The 18,303-nt window shown below is 37.2% G+C and overlaps 1 protein-coding gene across 4 annotated transcripts in view; it reads left to right on the top strand.

Moving 5' to 3' along the window:
- The window catches only part of EPHA6 (EPH receptor A6), a 382,744-nt gene that overhangs the window by 299,563 nt on the left and 64,878 nt on the right, over nucleotides 1–18,303 (top strand). For 2 of the 4 annotated variants that reach the window (XM_021550124.2, XM_021550125.2), the window contains one exon: nucleotides 8,900–9,022. The exons of the other annotated variants lie outside the window; for them this stretch is intronic. In XM_021550124.2, coding sequence (XP_021405799.1) covers nucleotides 8,900–9,022 — 123 coding nt within the window. The remainder of the gene's footprint in view (nucleotides 1–8,899; nucleotides 9,023–18,303) is intronic. 4 annotated transcript variants of the gene reach the window in all.

Genomic DNA, 18,303 nt, shown 5'->3' with positions numbered 1-18,303 from the left:
AAAAGCAATCAATAATCCCAATTCACAAGTTGTATTTGGTTGATTTATTTCGATAAATTTAGATTCATTTGTTCTTCTGTATAGAGGCAAAAACACACTGGTAAATGTACATGTGATTGAGCATGGGGAAAGACTGGGGATAGCTCTGCATACAGAGGGCATAGTTCAAGTTATTTTACCCCTTTCCAGGCAGAGCATCCTGCTACACCTTCCACTGGCAAGCAGGAAATAACTGTTTTAAAATGTGAACTGTGTTGCTCATCTTCAAATGTGTGTTTTTTCAATAGTAACCATTATTGGGTATTAGTATTATTTATAAATATTTTTGCTTATTATTACCCATAGAGCCTCCAGGTCTAGTCTCTCCATTCAAACCTCTGCTGCAAAAGTTTGCATTGTGATATTTCCTATAGCTTTAAGGCACACACTCAAATTTCTAATGCAAAGCAACAAGCTTAAGATGTCTTTAACAGCAGATTATTATCAAGAAGAATTGAAAAATGGACTGGTAATTTTCTCATATAAATATCTGATATTGCATTTTATGGAAACGTGAGAGTTAGATGTGAGGAAAAGAAACTGTTTCACTGACTATAATTATCTTTTTGACTTTAATACAGACATAGTTCAGGTTCCGGAAGAATAAATAACTTAGATTCAAACTGTTTGGGATCTTTTCCAAACTCCTTGTTGGAAATTCAGTTTGAACAAAATAATCCTTCATAAATGTTACATTTCTTCAGAGATAAACATGGTGCTTGTAAATCAGGAGAGAATGATAAAGCTGTTAAGGGAGATACAGTTGAAAGAAGCAATGTGGGAAAGAAAAGAATATGATTTTAAAGCATCGTAATAGATGGTGTGAAGTTACAGAGTATTCCGTTTAAGTATGTTCTAAATATAAGCACAAAACATTAATGACAATCCTGTAAACACATTTTCAGAAGCAAACCTATTCTACCAGACATTCTCAAATAGATTCATAACAACATCCATCTGTAAATATTGTCATTTTTCAACTAAACTTTAACAAGGTAATTTCTTCTGAATAAAATTTGAAAGCAAATAAGTTTAGCTGATAATGACTTCATTTCAATATTTTATCTAGAGAAGCACAGTACAGAATTTTTATAATAGTAAAAAACTGAAACCAATCACTGCACTGTTGCTAGAATTCACATAATTGATTACCTTTCTTCCTGAAACAACAGAAACTTGTTAATGTCTCCCTAGACTGACAATAATTAATTCACCCACTTTGGAAAAGAGTCTCCCCTCTTTCTTTTTTCTCCTTTTTTCCTCTCTGTTGTAGTTGAGCACATTCTTCAGCACACAAGTGTTTCAGGTAAGACTGGCAATTCACTTCCAGTTTTCAATGAGTGCCTTTATAAGCATTGAAAAATGTGACTTTGTGGGCTAAGTAAACAAATGCTGCCCAACATCCATCCTGGCAGAGTCACTGTTGCCAAAACCAGCACAAGGAGGATGAGCTGAGAGAGGTTTTATCACACAGCATTCACTGAGCACCAAGTGGTCTTTGGGCTGCAGAGAAAATCCTCTGAATACATGGGTACCAGCAAGGAGGTAATTAACAATTCTTTTTGGTCAGCAGCACTTTCCAAAAAAGAAAGCAGAGTTCCTGTCCATGTGCCTCAGGCCATCAGAGAGCAAACAAAACCTGTCTTGGTTTACCAGGTATGGGCTGGGATGCCTTCACTGGGCAGTGGCAAAGAGGATTTTCTGTCTTACTTACAGATTTGTAAATCTAAACCAGCATTTAATCCACTTCTAATCAAAGAGTTCACTACAAGTCACAATTCTGGTAATGACAGAGATTTTCCACTTCTAATCCTGGCATCTTTTATTTGAAGAAGTCAAGTGGTGTTTTTTACAAGGAAGGAAATCAAACCTGTGGGCTTAATGTCATTGATATTACTGCACAGTGAATTGTGAATGGATGAATATGAAGTAGCAAAAGGAATCCTCAATTTGTACCCTACATTTTTTCAACAGAAAATCACTCAGCCCCAAGGGGTTTTTTTCAGATTAACACAGTGAAGCTTTTTCAGTGATACTGATTATTGTCTAAAAGTGGGGAGTGTTTGTCTCCTAGCCCTGGTTCATGCTGTAGCAGGGAAACAAGGCTAAAAGAGGAGAAAATCAGAGCTTTAGCTGCAGAACTGCAGACTGCACAGCAGGCTGCATGAACACATTCATCTTCATGTGTCGCCATGAAAAGCTATTTCACTCATTAAATTAAACCTTTCTGCAATTTCTAAACATAAAGTACAAAATTAATCTCCAAATCTCTGTTTTTATGGAAATACCATGAAAATGGGCAATTGAAAATTAAAAAGCCCTTGGAGCTTCTTAACCATCCCATTCACTCACCAACATTTCACATGGGAGTTTCCTGTCTTAAAGGAATGCCTAGATTTTTCCTTCCAAAATAACAAAAAGTGGGTGATAAAAAGATAATTCAGCTAATTATTAATAGATTCATAATTCCCTGAAATAATGATGTATACAAAATGAATCACAAAGGTTTGGGCTGATATTACAGGCTTTATTTTCTTCTATCATGAAAAATGTAATTTTAAAGTATTTTGTTTTCATCTAATAATGAATGCATGAAATGAAATCTAAATGTACAGCATACAGTACTGGTAGCAGCGACCTGGGTATCATACATCCCTATAAGCACATAAAGATTTCAGGTTCTTATTTAGCATTGTGCTAAAGCTATTTTTAAAGCAGGGACTGAAATATAATTATTTAGTAGACAGCTTAAGCATACACAGTTTTATTCCATAGAAGCTCAGTATTTCCATTTCTCTTCCATTAAGACTACAAAGATGATTCAACACAGCATTTTTTATGGCTATTAAAAGCCTTAATCATATTAATATTGTCACACCAATCTTCCCAGCAACCAGAACTTCACTGTGCATTGACATTTAACACATCACAAAACAAATGCCTGTAGTGTTTGTAGAACTCGTTTCAAGCAATTCCCTCATTTTACCACCAAATCACCTGTTTGTCTAGAAGCAGCAAGGGAAATTAAATTAGATGTTAATATTCTCCCCAAATATTCTGTTACTTACATCAGTTCCTCCTTAGGAGCTGAAAGCTTCTTTCAGCATTTGCTTTTTGTCCCAGAGAAGTCATAAGTAAAGCCAGAAGTTGTTACAATTGGGGTTTTCTAAAACAGTCTCACTCTGTGTAAATATTCCTACCTCTGGACTTATTCCCATCTGCCAGTCAAGAAATGAGAGTGCAGGTTTGTAGGGAAGCATTGTCTTCCACAAGGATCTCAAGGTTAAACTCATCAGGGATGGAGATCTGAACAGCAGCTTTGCCCTGCCCAGTGTTTGTCTTCTTCATGTTTCCAGAAAGACCCTGTACATTTAAATCTGGAGCAGAAATTAGGGAACTTGATACAGAAAAGCAGGACTTGGAAAATATGTTCCCCAAGAGCTGGGCTAGAAGGGTCTATTCCTCAGAAATGAAGCCAGCGCATTGGAATGCTTCATTATTTTCAAACCAGTAAACTACAGGAAATTCAGAGTTAAAACCTAACTGAAGAGTAAACCCATTAATTATGGAAATAAATAATCCAAATTCCAGGAAAATGCAGTGAAAGGACTCTGAGTTCTTGAAAGTTCATTGAGGTGTAACAAAATTATTTGTGGGTATGATGTCAACTACTCTGGTGGAATCTGGGGAAACAAAATGGGACCACCCTTTGAAAATCTGTTGCTGAACATGTGAATATAAATTTCCCTCTGCACAGCATAATGCAGGTTTGGTTTTGCTGGTTTAGGTACCCTAGAGTAGAATTCAGCCTTCAGGAGTTTCACTGTGTTATTTGCAAGGCAGTGGAAATCCTCACATGATTCACTTGGACTTGGTGGCCTCCAAAGCTCCTTTCCAACTTCAGCCATTCTATGTTCTGTGATTTCAGCAGGGGTTAAGCACAGTAATTTTTGTCAGTTCTTGTAATGCTCTAATATTTTGTGATGTATATTGCAAAATACTATTTAGTGATCTTGAAAATTAGATTTTTCTAAGAGATGTGAATTTTTCAGGTAAGCATTTAGGCATATCACTCTATCAGCCTTTGCTTTCATAAAAAATAAAAAGCTCTAAAATAAATTAAGAGCATATTCTAAGTCTAGATTATTGCATTGAAAAAAGTAAAAAGTTTATGTTTTCTTAATGTACTGAAAACATGATCAAACAAATTCATCAGGGATAAATATTTTCCCTGCTTCTGATTTTTTCAAGAAAAAAATCATTGCAAGTCAAGCCTTTTGAGTGCTCTAAAAATGGTAATCTGGCATCATAATTTCAAAGTTTTATAAATCCATTCCTTATAAAAACCTTCCATATGTTCCCTCATAAAAGATTGTGATGTAATCTGCCATTCCTGGTGGTCTAGAAAGGATAAATCAATAAAATCATGTAAGGGAAATGTCGACCATGTTTCAGTACTTTCCATAATGGATATATTTCAAATAATTTTGGAAAAAAAATGCTCTAGCCCTGTTTCTAACTTCCCCAAGGAAACACCAGTAACAATAAAAATGAGGTTTTATTTTAGAATAGGAAGTGCTTGTAACAGAAGCCAGTCTTCTCTCAGACTTAAGTGATAAAATTGAGTAATTCCCCTATGCAGAAGCAGGAAAACTTTCTGCATTCTGTCCTCCAGTATTTTGTTACTAAATGTTCAGCTCACCCTGCCTGAAAATGCAGTTTGGAGAGTTTGCTTCCTGCCAGAGTGAATGCAAAAGCTCCTTACAGCCCTCACTTCCCCAAAGCCTTCATCTGCAGAGTTCCTGAGAACTTTTCTCTTAGCTGGCTTTTAACAATCCCTGCATGGAAAGCATCAAGAGGACTGACTATAAAGAAACAAAGAGCCCCAAAATGAGGTTTTTTACATTAAGTACACCACACATGCATTTTTCCTTTTTTTTTCCCAAGCCAAATCTGTGGGAAAGGAACAACAGCCTAAAGTCTTATTTTGCTGGAGCTTGTAATAACAAATAGAAGAAGGCAATTGTGACTTCTATAGCACATCTCAATCCAGTTTGTTAAATTAAGCAGCCAAAGAGCTGCTTTTGAATTTGTAGCTGTTCGGTGCTCAGAAATACACAGAACATGAAATCGTCAATTCCATCTGCAGAGAGTATTGAATAAATACATAATAATAATAAATAATAGTAATAAATAAGGGAAACCAGCAGTGACAAAGAACAGGGCACAGTTTTGTCACTGCTCATGGGATTTGGGCTGGGAGCAGTGGCTGTTCCTTCTGGCTGGCCATGCTGTGACCACACAGTGCCAATAAATGGGTGTGAATTAATGTCTGTGCTCTGGAGCTGAACTAAGAATATGGATTTCCTTTGCCCAGCCACCTTCTCCTGCTCTTCTGCTCAGGAGGATAATATCCTATTTAAACCCATGCCACTTTAGGATGCTCTACCAATGACTTCCTTATCAAATTCCACAATTTGTGGGATGATATCCTCCCAGGAACAACAGCAGAAGGTGGAAGGCAGGCTAATTGATTCAGCACTCCCCCACTGCCTCTGAGCTCAGGCACTTAGCTGTAATTATTGTGAAACAGAAGAATTTACACCGAGTTATAACTGGTATCACAGGGCTCAGAAAGTGGTGGATACTTCATGACCTGTCAGCTATTCCATGTATTTCTACAGTTCAACACACTTTTCCAACTAATATTGTAACTTATAAGGTGACACAATGTTCATAGCGTGTACCTGTGGAGCAGGGAGAGGTTGGGGTTTTCTCCTCACTAAATTCATAATTTTAAGCTGCTAAATAACAGCAGCATTTGAGGGCACTGAGGAATCATGGCTTAATATTATTGTCTCCTCTTCCCAGTGTAGAATCTTGTACTGAAAGAACTTTCCATCAGTGTGAGTGCACCCACTGCAAAAATGAGTGTTAGTTTTTGCAGAAAACAACAGAAGTGGTGGGAAGCACGAGCCTCTGTATGATGTGGGCTGACAGAATGGCATAATTTCTCAAGAAATCTGGTTAACTAGCTGACTCCTGGGGTCCCTTCCAACCTTACACATTCTGTGATCCTGTATCATGCATTCAAATATCTCATCAGTCTTTATGCAAACAAGTAAATATTTGAGTAACTTCTAAACTACTGTAAATGCCCAAAACTCTTATCAAAGCTCTGTCCATCTGATGGTGACAGATGTGGCTTAACAAGAATTATTTTGCTTTATCTGCAGTGATTATCACCTTCCCAACATAAAATCACATCATCAAGTCTCAAACTCTTTTCCCATTGTGCAGATGATGAAAAAAACAAACCTAGGGCTGAAAAAAAAGTTCATCCTGGGTCTGTATTTTAATTTAGAGCCATGCATGTTTTAAGATGAATGAACTTTTAATCTCTCATTTGCGGTTTTTTGTTGATGGATATTGGTCAGGGCTGAATGTCAGCAACCTTGTCCTTTTCAGAAGGTGTTTGAGGACTTCTGGAGGAGACTAAATGAGGTCTTGCAACTCTGAGTTCTGCTTAGTCAGAGACATTTCTGAGGTGACAGGAGACTGGATGGGATTCGGTTGCCTACAATGACACTCAGTGCCTTCTCTTAAATATCCAACTGCTGCTTTGCCTCTTACAGCCACTTTCAGAGTGGAAATCTCCTGCTGATCGTGTCATGTCTGCCACTCAGCTGGGAATGGCTCAGATTTTTTAGAACATCTCAAATGACTCAAACCATTTACACTTAAGCAACTGAGCCCTGACTTTTGAGTGTGAGAGAAAAGTGATATTTATATGTATTCTTCTAGTTATTTGCTGCTTATAAAACCTCAATAATTTTAGCCCTCTAGTTTTCTTGGTATTTATAGGGTTATTTGCTCTAAAATTCACTGCCCTTTGTTTTTTGTTTTTTTTTTTTTTTTATATCTGAATATGTAAATGAAATAAATTTGGGTTTGTCTTCATTACTTTCTATGACAAAGTAATTTATTGTAAGACTGTTAGGAAACAAGTTATTTGCCATTTAATAGCATTTAAATAGAGGAAAATGTCAGTGGTGAAGCTGAACCTGTTTGGCTTTTCTGAAGGTCTGTACAGATGGTGTGTGACTCAGTGGCTGTACTTTATGACTGGTATCATTCATATTTTGAAACAGGAGCAATGTTCTATTTGGGAAATCTTTATATGTTCATTATTTAGCCTTTATGTTTTAAGATGCTGTTTAGTACCAAACATCTTGGAGTTAATGGAACAATTTCCATTTTAAAATTGAATTTTTGTGTATTGCGTTCTGTACTGTCTGTCCAGGATCATTTCTGCAAATATTTTAAAGTGAAAGCCATGGAATATGGAAACACTTTTATAGGAATGCCAAAAGTTTCTCTTGAGTGTCCAGAGGGAAAACTTACCTGTAACCATCAGATATAAAAGTACTGCTTCTAGATCACCAGTTAAATTAATTATTTTTCCACAGACTGCAGCATGGCTAACTAACAAATTTAAAGGACAGATGGATTGAGAGGAAACATTAGAACTCTTGCTTGAAAATAAAAGTAAAAAACTCAAAGCTCTCCTAAGCTACTTTAAATTCAGCAAGTGCACATGTGTTTTGAGGGTAAATCTTCCTAAACGTATTTTTATTAGTGGGAAAAAAAATCTTAGCTGTTTAAGGCCATTTATTTTTCTCATTATCTGTAAAGATTAAGATGCTTTCTGTTTCTTAAGAGAACAAATATGAAGTACCCGCAAGGTGAAGGAAACAAACTTGCCATTGCCTAACTTTTTGGATGGATGATTACTTGATACAAAAGCACATAGATTATTACTTGCAAAAACACATAGATTATTCTGATTGTTTAGATTTATTGCCAGGTGGGAGAATCTTGACCCTGTGCTTTTAAGTTAGATGTGCAGGGCTGTCATTTCAGATCCATCCTTGATGCTGGCACTTCACTGAGGAAGTTGAAACGATGTCCGCAGACCTCTGTACAAATGTTGAAAGCTGAAACAGTGAAGCAAATGCTAAAGCATCTTCCTTTCTCGCCACCACTGCAGTAAATATGTCACAAATACTTGTTTTAAAAGAGGTGGATGAGATAATCATTGTTTCCAGGAATAAAACCATACATGTAGGCAATGAGAAGAAAATACAGTTTATTATAGTGAAAGCATAAAATGTGTTGAGCTTCTGGTAACAGCAAAACAGAAAGGGGCCATGTCCACATTACCTAAAATCAAAAACTTACAATTCTATGAAAAATATATAAAAAAGCTAAAAATCTTTAGGCATCATCCATACTCCTGGTTTTTGCCTGTATCAATACATTGACAGGTGTTGGGAGGTGTGAGAGAAGCTCTGACTGCTGGAGCTGCCTTGACACAGAATTCAATATTTTAGCTGCAAATTCTGGTTCTTCTTTGCCCCTTGCCTGACGTGACTTTTGTCAGGTGGCTTTAAAACACTGGTGTAAAACAGCTGTGCTGGTATAGCCTCACCTCTACTGGTCTTTCTGATTTGCACACAAAATTGAACATGCCTCTATGGTGGATTCATTTGGAATGCATTATAAATATCCCACAGGTGCAATTTGGTGTTGAAACACCAAATTTTTCTATTGCTCCTAGAAGTGCTGGAATTCTCCATTTGCAAACTATGCAAAAAACCTTTTTTCTGGTTAAAGCTGTTTATTGTATGACTTAGTTAAAAAGCAAACAAAAGCTTTTAACTGCTTTTCATGAGATCTGTTCCCATTAAACCACTGTTAACTCTGCAGAGATTTGGTTGTTCTTTCTTTAAACAATCAGCTTCTTTTGTCAGTCAAGAACAAGTCATTTGATTAATGATCATTTTTATTTCTTTGAAAGGATCCTTTCCGACCATTGGGGTGAAGTCTCTTTCCAGATTCCTGAGGGCGGGATTTTTAAATAGCATCCTGGCCTCGCATCCAGTGGCAGGGGGTGGATCTTTACCCCCCAGCATTTCCTCTGGTAGGTATTCCAGCCTGTTCCCACACATCAGGGTTTTTTTTTTTTTCCTTCACTCTCTGCCCTATCTCTCCACACTTCTCAGGGAAATAAAATATGGTATTTGTCAGACAGGTAGATCAGATGTCCCTTCCAATAAAAAGCCAAACCAAAAGCAAATGGAAAAGACAATAACTTCTTGGGAACAAGCTGTTTTCCTGAACTAATGTATAGGAGAAATTGTGAGGAAAACTGTTCTGCAGTTAAGTGGCCAACCTAAATATTGGAAGAGAAGGCCTGGTATCTTCCAAATCATCAATTTCATGAAGCATGTCCATGTGCACCAAGGAAGGAGAACTTTAAACATGCCACTGGTAAATCTCAGAATTTGTGTGACTTTGTGACTCTTCCCTAAAAATTTATATTCCCTTGCTAAAACATGGAAGCAAAACAAATTTGGAAAGGGAACACTTAATAATATATTAATTTGGTATTTGAAACCTTTGTGTGCTTTGGTAGCTGCAAGCTTTATCTCATGAAAATTGCATTTTTCTTTTTTAATTACTTTTACCATTATTTGAACTCCTATAATTCTCTTTAAATTAATGAGGACAGATTAGAGGCATCCTTTCCAAGACAGGCTACTTGTGTTACCCTTTCTATTCTGGAGCCATTAAACACCACTTCTATCAAAAGCAATAAATTAAGAGCAAATACATATATCTATAGTTAAAACTGAATCAAAGTTCCTTTCCAAACCACATATTTCTGTGTAAAAATGGATCTGAGCATGGGCTAATGTCAGGCTGGTATCTTTTCTGGACATCTTGTGTTATCTGTAGTGTTACTTAAAAGTTTTTCTTGAAACAAAAAAAAAAAACTCTTCTGGTAAGAAAAGGGAGAAAATTGGAAAATTGCATAATGTTATTGATTGGCTATATAAAAGAAACTATTGTACTTCTCTGTGCCCCATTTTGCCTACTGCAGTAATTCTAATTACAAGATTATTCTTACTTTTCTTTTTATTTCAAGTGCTATTATTTCTTTCTTTGCTTTCTTTGAATAGAAGCGTCTTGGCAGCTTTGATGTCTTTTCTTATGACTGTTTGGGTTCCTTTTGTCGACAGTTTGTGAAATACTTTCCATAATTTTTTTCTCCATGGGATATCTCAGTGTTTAATAGCCCTTAGGAATTGTGGCAGTCAGCATCACAATGAGGTGGTACCTGTAACTAAACAACTATTGAGGAGGAAATACTGCAGGCCCCATAAAATTCTGTCTTGAACACAGTGTTATGTAGAGCATCCCACTGGTTCTGTTAAATTACAAATGGCCTCAAAGTCATGAACTGGCTTCTCAAATACCTCCCCACTACAAGTTAATTTTGTAAGATCCTCAGGACTGTTGTTTTTCTGAGTACTTGTAAAGCTTTTGATCTTATGGACTTAAAACTCTTAAATGTAGTTTGTTTAATGAAGCTCATTCATAATTCTTTGCTATTAAATGTCTTTTACTAAGAATTCTGATTCAATCTGACGAAACATTGAAAATGAGAAATGATGGAAATGCAACTGCATGATGTGTAACAGATATCCTTGCAAGTTAATGGAGATAAATGTTATTTGGTCATGTCAAAATCAACAACAAAAAAAAAAGTGGGCAAAGCAGCAAACCCAGAGAAAAGGAAGATTTTCAGGTAGTTGAGAGGCAATGAAGAACTGAGATAAATCCAATGGATGTGTTCCTCTGAGAAGGAATGCATGCTGGGGGACAGGTGGCATGAAGCTGTGCAGTCAGAAATTGCTGCTAACATTTGCATCTCATCAGTCTTACCTGTAGTGCTGCTATTTAACTCTTCCTTTTTTACTTTATCATATTTACATTTAGCACAGTATGAATTCTGAATTGCCTCTTTTTTCATCAGAGATGACCAGGGGATGCCCTTTCCTTTTCTAAATTGCTAAAAGCAGCTTTGCTTTATTTGTGAGAAAAAAAAAAAAAATCCCACACATTAAAAAAGGGGGGAAAAAAAACAACTAAAAATACTAAAAATACCATGAAAACAAATCTTGAGAAGTAGTGCTGATCTGGGATGTAAGAAACTCAAAACTGTCTGATCTCTTGCTGTGCATGATTCAGTGGAGATGTTTGGGCTTGTGTTGGACAGTAGCTCTCATAAGCCTAACAGAGGTACTTAACATTTAATAACTGCAGAATTATAACCTAATTGTTTCACATATTGGTTATGGGTAAGATTTCAATTAATTTAACTACATGGGAGACTTAAAATGCCAGCCTTATTCTGCTATTAGGGTCATTTGGAACAAAGATGATGCCTTTTATTTACCAAAACCTTTAACTCAAGATGAGTGGCAGATTCCCTTCTAAATACTCAGAAAAATTATTTCTAACTAAAGACAAAATGCTTTTAGATATTTTTTTCTACAAAATTTGCCACAGATGTTTTAATGAAACAAAGAACTAAACTAGAAAGCCTGCTATAAATAAGTGTCTGGAAAGCAGCTTGGCAGGGCCATGCAGCTGTTGGTTTCTTTTTTTCCTTTCTACTTTAATCTCAGTAGTTGAGAGGAGTGTATTTCTTTTACCACTGCATTGACAGCTGATGTTCAGTTTTGTGTAAATCAGCTTTTACACTGTGCAGAGATTCTCTTATGTAAAAGATATCCTCATTTAGCCAATTTAAAGATTAATTTATGCTGCTGGGATGAGGCATTAAGTCTTTCTGCATAAATAGATTGTCTTGAATGTAGGTGTTTTTAAGCCTAGACATAACTTCTAATGCAATAGTGCTTGTATTTGATAGTTACATCAAATGTCTGTCACTGCTGTACAGCAGTTTCACCAGAAGGAAAACTTAAAGCAGGCCTGAAAAACTTATCTTAGATTCTTGCAAAAACAAGCCCATTTGCAGACAATAGCTTCCTTTTTATTTAGCTATCATTTATGCCACAAATTCCCTCATTCCTTGTTATTCCACCTGTTTGTTAGCAGTGCAAATTGACATGATTTAGCTGATGTAGGTCTGCACTGACAGATGGATTCACATGAGCAATAAGTACTTTTTCTCAAGTGATAGCCTTGCATATATTAAAAAGAATTCTTAAACCACTTAGCATTTACACTCCTCATCAACACTGACTCTGGCACAAGCTGCTATGTGTGTGTATGACACATACACACACACACACACCTTGTGAAAACCCAAATTATAAACTTGCCAGAGCTGCATCTCTCTCTTCACATTCTCTTCCAAACTACACAGCCTGTTCTTTGCTCCACTTGGGGAACCTCTCAGCTCGCTCCTCCTGCAGCTCCTGATTGAAGTGTCCTGTGAAGGGTTTGTTGTGTAAATGCCCACAGAAGTTACAGGCAGGAAGCTTCCTGGTGCTCTGCTGTTTTTGAAGAGCCACAGATTGCTCAGCTTGCTGAGCTGGGAAGGAAAAAAGGGAAAACAAATCTCTCTCCCACTGTTCATTTCAAGCTAAATTCCTCCACTGAGTTTTTCTGTCAAGATCTAGAGATGGGTGCCAGGGCATGAGCTACCATGGAAATGTTCTGCTAGCCAAACCTCTCCTTCAGACTGCTCAGCATTCAAACTGCACCAGCAGGAGAGAACCATCAAAATTATTCTTGCCATCAACTCCTCTCTGTAAACATCATCTCCCCATGGTGCTGTGGTCAGCAGCTGGATCACTGCCCCCTGTTCCACTCACAGAGCCCCTCTCTGGATCTTCTGTGCAAGGATCCTGATGTGACTTTTTAATGAAGTGTGACCATCAGTTATTTCCTGACACTTAATTTGTGAGTGTTAACTATCCAGCTCCTTGACATTACAAGAAAAATAGAAGCAAAGAAATTTGGCTTGATGAAACAACCCACCTTTGTGAACCTCAAAAAATATATTACATGCAAGAAATTGAGAATGCACTCACTTTCCAGAAATTGGAAATTATATAGGATGGCTTGCTCACTGCTGTCCTGGATTCCACAAAAAGCACATTCTGCAGAGGATATCCCCTCTTCAGTGTTTTACTGCCTAGTTATTTATGGCTCTTTGTCTAACATACATTACAATATTCACATTTATTCCACAGAGCTCCTCAAAAAACTCATGCATAATTGTAGAGTACTACAGTAGATGATTAACAGTTTTCTTTTGCACAAAATTAATATTTTATTACCATTTCCAAATGCAGCTGAGTGAGCCCATTTTTCTTGGTATTGTATAAACTGACATTTGAAAGCAAATTGTATTGACAGACCCTTATTGAACAAAATTACTCAACAAGAAACCATCAAGGAGCAATTGTACATAGTGAATTCAACTATGATTATAATACTCCAATAATGAGAAAAGTAACTTTTTTTCCCCCAGTTAATGAATTTTCCTCTACTCTGAATTCCAGCACCTACACTTCTATATTTGTTGTTAAATGAAAACTGCTAACCCTTTCCTAGTGACTAACAAATTGATTTTTCTATTGCGTATGTATTTCCTGGGATACCTGAGCCAAGTGGCTCTTCCAGTTTATTCTTGCCAGCCTCAGTGCTGTTCCATTGGAATGTTTACCTTATAAACCCTATAATTAATACATCATGGCATGTATTTTCTGAGAACAGAAGTTCAAATGTAGATGGACTTTCCCCTTACGCAGGCAGGGAGTACTTCAGAACCAAAATAAGGATGAGCAGCAAGTAGCATTAATACTGAAAGAAACATATTTTATACTAGTTCATTAGGGTTAAAAAGGGTTAAAACTGAACTGTAAAACTGGGATTAAGCTCTGAGTGCAGGACATGGTAAAAGGAAGTTTTCATTCTTCATCCTTGCTAAATATTTATTTCATGCTCAGGTGAATTCCAAACATTTAAATTCTAGAAGTTTAGAAAAAAAAGTATTTGCATATGTGATCATTTTTACATAATATACACTACTACTGCATATTTTTAAAAATCTGACTACAGAAATAGTGGAAATTTGTTGTTACAAGCATGTTAGTTGAAGAAAGTTTCTCTTGCCTGCCAACAGAAGCAGAAAGATATGAAGAGGAGAGCAGGAGGAACTTGACAGATATACACAGAAGTATATTTGTGAACGAGATTCACACAGATTTTCTTTGTTTCAAAATTAAGGGAAAACTGAACTCCCTTTTTTGCCAGTGGTAAAACACTGGATGTAAAAGCATGATCAGAACTGGTTTGTTCTTGTGAGATGGGAGGCAGGAGAAACAGCTGTTTCAGGAGAAACAAGAGAAACAGGTCTGTTTTAGGTAGGAAGCCAGTATGCCTTCACCAAATTCAACTTGCTGCAGTAGCATTCTCAGGCTCAAATACTGAGTATGGGAAATAATCTGCCTAAATCTGAATTTTACACACTGCTATTTAAAAAGCCCTTTTAGGTGGCTTGTTTTGTTGGTGAAGGCTAGACAGTCCTGTACAGACTCATATCACCTGTCTGTGACACATAGTTAGAATCAGAGCTGCAGGGAGAAGCTTGGCACAGTGTGCCTTCACGTTCTGAAGAGAAAAACCCTCAAAGAGAAATGATGAAAAACCCCAAGACATCACAAAAATGTCATGTTAGGTCCAGGGCATCATGTATTTGTCAGAGCCCTGACTTGTGATGTTTTGTTTTCTTAATTTTGGATTTAGCAGCCCATGTGTTACAACCAAAAGTTCCTTGTGGGTTCCAAAACCTTCAGGAGTGTTGATGTGTGACCCCCACTACTTCTGCACATGAGAAATGATGTTTTGATCATAAAGGAAGAGTGGTGAATCATGAGTTTTTTATAGCTCAGTGGTGTCACAGATATTTAATCTTTATGTAGACTAAAGGGAAATGGGGCAAAACAGCTCAAATGGTAAATGGAAAAATACACAAAGGATATCCTGAAGTCATGTCAGAATCTTATCAACTTCTCAATTAGGCATAATATTGAATAAACAAGAAATGACATTTTAGAACAGGATTGAAATAATACCTGAACCATGTAATTATGTTTATTTATGAAAGCACAAAACCCCATTTCATTGTAACCTTGTGTATGCTTTTTTTAAATGTTGCTCCTTTTCAAATTTACATTGTAGCTTACAGCTTCTACATATGATGCCCCTATGATACTAGGTAAATTCACAAGAGAAGTTAAGTAGGATTTGCTTCTTGTGTTCCCTAAGAACTTGTTATGAATCGTGGCAGACTGAATATGAAATGCAGAAGCCCCCAGGGCAGAGATTTCACATTGTTTAAACTCTTTTATGTGCTCTGGGGTCAGCAGGGCAAGTGATCATTGATGCAGTTGGACTCTGTGGTCTAATTCTGAACCAAAGAACTTCCCTTGCTCTTTCCACAGGAGGATGTGGGTTGGTTTGAGCACTGAGGAGCTTCAGGGTGTGATGTCACTAGATTAAGTGAAAAATGCTGAATTTCAGTTATAAAATAACTGAGGTGAATTGTTTTTATTCATCCCGCTGGGCAAAAGTCTCTCGAACTGAATCTGAACAGAATGCATTATCTGTTATGATTTTTTCTCTTATTCTTTGTTTCAGTGCTAAAGCAAAAGTGCTATTTTTCTATAATATAATTTTAGCCATTCTTTCTCTCTCACCTACCCAACCCCAAAGTAGTGCCAAAAAACCCTATTTCTTCTGGTTTATTCTCTCCTGCCATTTCACTTGCTTCTCTCATGGAAAGATAAGGGTCAAAAAATAAGTAATGGAAACAACATAGCTGCTTTCTCTTTTACAGTTCCACTTTGCTTTCCTCAATATCTTCTGTAGGCACACTGGAGGATTGATGTGGATTAGGGTGTGCAGGAGCAGCAGGACTCCTCAAATTTCTGTTGTCCAAAGCCCATTCTCCCTTTGTCACATGAGGAGCCAGTAGAGCCACTTGCCGTGCTGCCTGCAACACAAGGTTGCAGATTCTCAAACCAGAAATGTTTTTATAAATATTTAATATTTAAAATACTTTATATTTTAAAATATTTTATATTTTACATATTTACATATATATACAGACTTTTCCTGGCTTCTAGAACATACTAACAGGTATAAATTCTTGCCAGTGGACCACAGGGTAGTAAGTGGAAAAGCATTTAGTGTATAATTACAGGAAAACAGGTTTATGTTGTGGATACAATAAATCTTCAGGTAGCAGTGGTGGCTGTGTGGCCATGCCTCACTAACATTTAAACAGTATCTTATGGTCATTTGTGTGTTTTGAATTGATAGCAACTGATTTTGCAGAAGTATCTTCTCCTGACTAAACTAAATTAAGTAATGATATTTGGTATATAGACATGAGAAAATCCAAAGTGCTTTAGGAGCAAGATAAATAGGCTATATCTATGGGATTTCCTGTGGTAGCAGGATGTAATTATGGTTTGCAAGTTTGGAACTGCAACTTCTATTTTTTTGATGCTGCTTGGACACAGGTCTTAGTCAGGGGCCTTCTGTCATGTGAGTCAAGAATTCAAGTGCAGTAGCTTGCAGTAAAATTCACATTGGCTTCATGTGAATTGGTGTGGGCTAACAGTGCGAAACCAAAAATGCAAAGTGGCAGAATTATTTTTAATTGCTTTTTTTCAGTCTTCCTTCCCTCCTTCTTTCCCTTCTTCCTTCCTTCCTTCCTTCCTTCCTTCCTTCCTTCCTTCCTTCCTTCCTTCCTTCCTTCCTTCCTTCCTTCCTTCCTTCCTTCCTTCCTTCCTTCCCTCCTTCCTTCCTTCTCCTACCTGTTTTGTATTATGGAAATTTTATTTTCAACTCACTGAAATGAATTCTTTCTGGTGCATTTTAGTGATGACAGGTAAGAAGCAGTTGCAGTGCCATGGCCAGTAGCTCTCTGCTTTTCTGGTTTGAAGGGGTGTGTAATGAATGGAGCAGCTGTGAGCTCCAGGGGAGCCTCCCAAGGCAGGGGCATTTCCCTGGGAGTGTGGAAGGCACAGCCCTCACCCAGGCTGTGCCCCTGTGATTGGGGCTGGCTTATCTCTGCTCCAGCAGGAGATAAATCCCTGGCAACCAACAGCAGAACAAGGCTTTGGAATGAAGAGATGCCTGATAGGGAGGTGATTTCCTGAGCCATGTGCATTCTGATCCACAGAAGTGGTGGAGCAACATTTTCTCATACGAACCAGGGAACAGGTGCCAATCTGGGCTGTTTTAAGTGAAAGAATGAGTATCATGTTTTTGTTAACAAATCTATCCCCATAATTGGTATTAGAGATTTCATTGTAAGTCTGTGGAAAAAGAACATGTGCAAACTATTCTTTTTGGAGGATTAATCTTACATAAAACATTCATTAAAGGAGGCTTTGCTGCATTATTTAAAATGACAACAAGAGACAACAAGCTGAATATTTTGTCATTGATATGACACTTTAGATTCTCCTTCTTATTCATCACTCTGGCACTCAATTAAATTGCATGCTATCAAAATCTTGTGGGGAAAAAAAAAACTAAAAATATATATAATGTGAATTTCAGATTTAATCGGTATTTTACATTATTTGGCAATTTATGGCTCTTTGTTTTCTTTTTTTTTTTTCTTTTTTTGCACTCCTCCTTATTAAAAAAATGACAAGCAGATTGATCAATGGAAAATACAAGATTGCAGCATATTCTGGGGTGGCATGACATCAATACAGGTTGTTTGTCATTTTCACTGGTTTTGTTTGAGTGGCACTTTAGTGCAGCTGAGTGGGAGAACTGCAAGGAAGAACTTTCTTAGGGAAAGTTGTCCAAAGCCTCTTGTCACAAGGCAGGAGTTACCTGAGAACAGTGACTAGCCCCTGCCCCTTCTACAGATACATCTCAGTTGTGATAAATTGAATTGCTGTCCTTTTCCTCCATCATGGCAAGCCCCAGTGCTGCTCTTGTGTGGTCAGTGTGGCTTTCTGAGATGCTGGAACTCTGAAATGGATCTTCCAGAGCTACAGTTACTCCAAATGCAAGAGGGAAAACTGCTTTAGATAATATCCCACATGTGTCTGGGGCGGGAATATTTATGCTTTCCCAAAAATTCTGAGAATAGAGAATGTGGGGATGGTATCAGTGTGTGTGTCATGTATAAATACAGTTATTATTTCATGTTGTTACCTTAACTATGTAGCAAAATGATACACCTGTTATAATGTGCTGCAGATTATAAATGTGATGTCTGTAGTGTAAAATCTATATTTAGGGCTCTTAGGACACTATAATTCCTCTGCTTTAAAAGCTCTGTTCTCCCACAGTACTCCCCACTCCAGCAGTGCTCAGCATCTAAAACTGCTGCGAGTCTGATTTGTT

This window comes from Lonchura striata, chromosome 2, assembly GCF_046129695.1.
Source record: "Lonchura striata isolate bLonStr1 chromosome 2, bLonStr1.mat, whole genome shotgun sequence".
In the NCBI taxonomy this organism is placed as follows: Eukaryota; Metazoa; Chordata; class Aves; order Passeriformes; family Estrildidae; genus Lonchura; species Lonchura striata.
This window is presented reverse-complemented; position numbering and strand designations above follow the sequence as displayed.